This window comes from Mesitornis unicolor, unplaced genomic scaffold (assembly GCF_000695765.1).
Source record: "Mesitornis unicolor isolate BGI_N332 unplaced genomic scaffold, ASM69576v1 scaffold31428, whole genome shotgun sequence".
Lineage (NCBI taxonomy): Eukaryota > Metazoa > Chordata > Aves > Mesitornithiformes > Mesitornithidae > Mesitornis > Mesitornis unicolor.
This window is the reverse complement of record NW_010203039.1, coordinates 1,039-6,888: the sequence shown is the minus strand read 5'-3', so window position 1 is coordinate 6,888 and position 5,850 is coordinate 1,039. Positions and strand designations below refer to the sequence as shown.

At 36.8% G+C, this 5,850-nt stretch overlaps 1 protein-coding gene across 1 annotated transcript in view; it reads left to right on the top strand.

Moving 5' to 3' along the window:
• Window positions 1-3,601, top strand: part of ARSB (arylsulfatase B) — a gene marked incomplete at both ends in the record, with an annotated part of 26,136 nt that extends 22,535 nt beyond the window's left edge. Inside the window, one exon of the mRNA XM_010190593.1 lies at window positions 3,358-3,601. Coding sequence (XP_010188895.1) covers window positions 3,358-3,601 — 244 coding nt within the window. The remainder of the gene's footprint in view (window positions 1-3,357) is intronic.
• Between the last annotated feature and the right edge of the window lie 2,249 nt (window positions 3,602-5,850).

Genomic DNA, 5,850 nt, shown 5'->3' with positions numbered 1-5,850 from the left:
TTTATGGTACAATTACTACATTACAGAGATCTTTCCATAGTCAACAGGGCTGATGTTAGTTCAAGGGTGCACAACTTTGATCAAAACTACCTTCTGAATAGTAATAAAAAAATCCATCAGAATGAAACAAAAAACATCTTGGTACTCCCCTTCCTAAAATAACATGGAATGATAGGAGTAATAAAAATACTGTGAGAAAATAAAGGTAGCTAAACACCTATCAAAGCAAGCCAAACAAAGTAAACAACAAAACTCTTTAAAAATGTGTGATGCTTCCATTTGAGACAAGAAACAAAGCTGAATAAGTTATCTAGGTAACGCTTATGCCAAGTACCATAATTTCTAACTATAGTTTTATTCTCTTCCCTTTCATCCTTTCTTTAGGGACAAGAGCTGATTTGTTTCATGATTTTTTCTAATGCACATAATATGTTACATGTACTACTGCAGTTTAAATTATATAGATGTAATTACAAAAATGATTCTTACAGATAGGAAATATATGCTCACTACATTTTGCAGACTATTTCACTATTATTTTTAATGAAAATCATATTTTATGTTTGTCTCCAGGAAAGAGATAATTGAAGTATTATGCTTTGGAGGAGGCTTGTGTTTTCAGCTGAAGTAGAAAGGCTGAAGATTTAATAATACAAAATGTTATAAATCAGGGCCTCTAGTTGTAGGTACTTTGATTCCAAAAAGCTTTGTTCTGGAGACTGTCTGCTTAGATTAGATATTAGGATGAGTCATGGAGAAAAACAGTTGCAAAAATGGATGATAAATCATTCAGGAAATATTGTTTTGAAGTAGATATAGAAATGAATGTGAAGCCAGAGGAGAACATGAAGCAACAATGATCCTATTTGTCTCTTGCCTAGGTGGACATTAACTCTGTGTTTTAAACTACCAAGAGTTTCCATATGGACTTTGGGCTTTTTTCCATATTTAAAGTATTTTGCTAAAATAACATGAAGAGGTAGCAAGGAATAGCTTATTTGGGAGAACATGAGAATGGTTATACTCCCACAGTCGACCTATCCATCTAGCCAAGTATCCCCTGACTACAGCAATTAGCATGTGTCTAGGAAAGAGTATTGGGACTCATTGTTTATGCCTTTCACAAAAAAAAATAATTGTCAAAACTTTCAAATCTTCAGTAGTTCATGGCTGAAAAACATCCTGAGACAGAGGTGATGTCTTTTCATGTAAGAACTATCAATTATGTTTTCATCTTTAACTTCTCCAGTGGTTTTCTGAACTCATGCAAGCTTTTAGCATCCACAGGTGTATCTTAGGGGGGGAGGCATCTAAACACGCACACACAGCAGGTACCCATTTTGTCTCCTGCTGTCTATGCACACCTTCATAGGTAAGACTGACTAGAACTCCAGTTACAGTAATTTAGTAGTTCATGCCTGTCTTTCTGCCATGTCTATACATTATGCAATCAGTGGCTTCTTGTTCATTCCCTTCCCCCACCTTTGCTATTTAGTGCTTAGCTTAATATTTCATCCATACACACTCCATTATTATATTTAATTATTATGTAACTGGCTTTTCTTTAAGAAGTTGTTGATATTTGAAGTCCTACACAGTATTTCAGTTGGTACGCAAGTCGTTATCTGTAACTTCGAAAAATGGTATCACTTACACATAGATTGCCAGTGGGGTATCAGCTCTGTTCAGCATACCTAGAAAGGAAAGAAACTTCAGTAATCAAACCAGAAACTATCCTTTTCCCTCCTTCAACACCTTCTTGATAACTCAGTCAAGAAATTAAGCAGAAAGAGTCTCTTGAACCTGAATTCCAAAGGGAGAAGAAAACAGTAATGCTCTGGCAATGTGAAAATGAAAATGAGTGGGATGAAGCTTGTTTCATATGTTGGTTTTCACAGAAACACAGGGGTTTTTTTTCACAATTTTTTTTCAATTTTCATATCAGATAAGCTATAAGACAAGGTTTTTTCACCACCCCCTTTTATAAACTTGGTGTACTATGTCTGAATGCTGGTATCACACACGAGTTTTTGCAGGATAAATATTGGATAGACTCCTTGTCTCAGGAAATTTATTGTATAATAAAAGTGGCACAATGTCTTCAACCCAACTACAGAAAGTAAAGAGAAATTAAATATAATAAAGATTTTACTTTAACCCAGGAAATACATACTTTTCTCTCTGTATTCTTTGAAAATCCAGTCTACTTCTATAATTTCCTCGCTACTTTTTTTACTGATATTCAGGACTAAAAAAGAAATCTCATGTGCTGATATGAACAGTAAGAAGCTTGTGATATGAAGAAGATATTTAATATACTTAAGATTTTATTCCACTGTATGTCCAAACTATGCTTTATATAGTCTATAAGATAGCTTTCATTCTAAGGCCACCAAAGGTTAAAAGCTACTGAAAGCTTTGTCCCATGAGTATCCCTGACAGGAATTCCTGTTTATACTAAGAGTAGAAAGAATTGTTAAAACTGATTTTTGTTGTTGTTTTTTTTTTTTTGTAACAGGCAATGGCTTAAATTCTCAGATTTCATTGCTTAACATTGTTGTGTGAGGAATGTTAGTAGCTACTATTTAGTTGCCTGCATTTCATATTGAAGACAGTAAAACTCTTTATTTATTTTTAACCCAAGAATGCTGGACACACAAGCAGCCCTACTGGAAGCTAGTTAGGCTACAGAACACTTCACACTGTTGAAATCACGCTATTTTTTCCAAGTGCTTCATTCAGCTTAGGCTTTCACCTTTTAAAGTCTTCACAGAGACATGCACTAGTTTATTCATTAGTTGAACAAAAAAGGGTTTTCTTTTATGTATTAGGAAGATGTTCACAGTGGGGGTTTAAGTTCGTTCCTAATTAACAAGATGGAAGGGAGATAATTTTCTTGTGGTTACAGTAAAGTTCTTCTGTAAGTTGTTGGACTTGTGCTTCTTGTTTCTTTCCTCAAATTCCTGGTTTTAAATCAGAAAATAAACATGTCAAATTACACTGTCAGTCTAACAGCTACTATTTGAAATCATTTGGATTTCTAATGATACTTAAAATCAATGTCTGAGGTTGATCTGAAAGTCTTTATAAATCATTGGCTTGTAGTATGGTATCATTTCTGCCCAGCAATAACTTTTCATTGTAGTAATTTTTAAGACTCTGACAAGAATTAACTTATGTTTGTGACGTGCTCTGAATATGCAACATATCGTATGAACACTTAACAGCACTATGCAAGTACTTGCATGACATGCCCATATTGTGAAAATATGTATTCAAATGGATGAATAAATGTTGTGGGGAGGATTGTTCTGTTTCCTTCTTATTAAAAAATCCTTTCAATTACTTGTTTTCCAGATAATGGAGGACAGACTTTGGCAGGTGGGAATAACTGGCCACTGAGAGGAAGAAAATGGACCCTCTGGGAAGGAGGAGTGAGAGGAGTAGGCTTTGTGGCAAGTCCTTTACTGAAACAAACAGGTGTCGAAAGTCATGAACTCATCCATATCTCTGACTGGCTGCCCACGCTGGTGCACCTTGCTGGAGGACATACCAATGGCACCAAGCCTCTGGATGGCTTTGACATTTGGAAAACCATCAGGTAACTTGCATGTCAAATCACTAAGTCAGCATTCTGGTCTGAGAAGAATTTAATCAGCCTGGAGAATAGAGCTGGAATTGAGGGGGACAATATTATGTGCTCCTTTCCCTAAATAATGGTAAGGTATAAATGCAGTAAACATTGTTATCCATGAGATAATTATCCAGGTTGCAAGTTAATCCTGGTCACAGATGCAAAACCTCCATATGGCTTTAGCTTGTTATGCTGAATTTTTTCCAATTTTTTTCTACAATGTGCAAACATGGAATCCTTTTTCAAGAAGACTCTGTGATCAAAAGTACATTAACTGATTTTGCACAATATGGAGTACACGTTAGTTAATTTTATGGACCCAGTCCTGCTCTTTACAGAGCCCATTTGGGAGTCTCTGCAGCATACATCTGGAGTTGAACACGTGGGAAATCTATGCAGACATTAAACTCACTGAACATGGATTCCACTTTGGTGGTTTGTTAGCTCAGTACAGGACCTGTCAGTCTGGCTCCATATGTAACCATTTGAACAGGTCCACATCACACTGCCCAGTGTCTCGGAAAGCCTGTGAGGTTGAGTACAAAAGTGAACCTGACTTGGTTCCTGAGAGGTCATGATGGTTTAAGCAAGCTGGAGCACTCAGGAGCACAGTGCACACTGCTTAGGTGGCTGGAAGAAAAGCGGCTGCTTAGCTCCAGTTGGGTTGCCACTGAAACCAAGCTAATGACTTTTACTGGGCTCTCTCTGGCTCTGTGCAGCTTGCATGCTGGCTGGATTGAATGGGATATCCCAGTGTCCATTAGTTCAGATAATGGAGAATCTTCTGTGCATTAAAAGAAAAAAATAGTTAAATCCCATACATTTTTTTCCCCTGGAAAAGAATAAAAATTATATCGCAAATGCTGGATACTGGGGGCTCTGGGCACATCTCAATATGTGCTTATTACTGGTCTCAGCAGAGTAAGTAGAATAGAATGTAAAAGAATAAATGAAATAGGCATTAACTGGTAAAAGTTATTTTTTTCATTGGAACAAACTGTCAAAAGAAACTCTGACGTTGCCCCTTTGTGATACCTTCAATCAAGACTTATATTCAGTCAGTCCTTCATCTTTCAAAGGTCTTCCTTTATTCTAACATTCTTCTATTCTACTAAAATGGATGACAAAGTTCTTAAAACATGAGTTTCTGCAGAATTTTAAACTTCTGTGACCAAAAGAAAACTTTTCTGCATATACTGTAGAGTGACATTTGTTTAAACTCCTTTGTTTGTCCCTCATCTGTGCTGCATGTAATATAATCATTGATGGGGCTAAATCCTATTTTCTGTGTTCTTAGAAGTTATATTTATTTTAGTTGGTTTTCAAATATAGTTTTAATTCACAAAAGAATCATTTAGGATGCAAAGCTTAATAATGATAAAGCAGAATAAAAAGACTAGCATTTCCATGTCCCACATGCCATTCATCTGAGAATAAGTGTTTTATTTCTTTGGATAGTCTTCTGTTTTTATAGCAGTCAGACAATATTATGTGTGTCATAACCTTTTGTCCCCTTCTCAGGGTTCCCACCCTTGCTTGCAGGAGAAATGTAGCTATTTTCTGCAATTTTCTCTGTAGTGCCTTATGATAAACAGAGATTTTTGTGTGCCTTAGCATCCTAGACTGTGTTACAGGAGTTAGTTTCTAAACAAGTGTGAGCAGAGGGTATTTGACTTAGAGACTGAGATGAGAAATTGAGAGTTAGAGCAGGCTGAGTTGAACCCATCTACCCGTCCCTGGTTATCCCTATACAGACATTACAGTAAAACAAACAAAAACCGCACAGAAAAAAATCAGACACAAACCCCCAAAACAAAACAAAAAAAACCCATATCTTGAGTTCAGAGTTGATTTGTTTGTACCTTCAGTAGGATTACTTGTTTTGAAGCTGTTATGCTTAGCTATGGGGTAGTTTTCTGTACTAGCTGGCATTTGCAGAGAGCTCATGGCCTTGTGCCCAGGTGTGCTGTATGGCTCTCCTCCAAGTGGGAAAAGATAAGGATGTGTCTGTAATTGAAGCCAGGCACCATTAACTACCAGGAAGGAATGGAGTCTCCTGTCCAGCCCCAAACAGTAAAATGTTTTACATGCTGATGTTACGCTATGGGGTAGTTTTCTGTACTAGCTGGCATTTGCAGAGAGCTCATGGCCTTGTGCCCAGGTGTGCTGTATGGCTCTCCTCCAAGTGGGAAAAGATAAGGATGTGTCTGTAATTG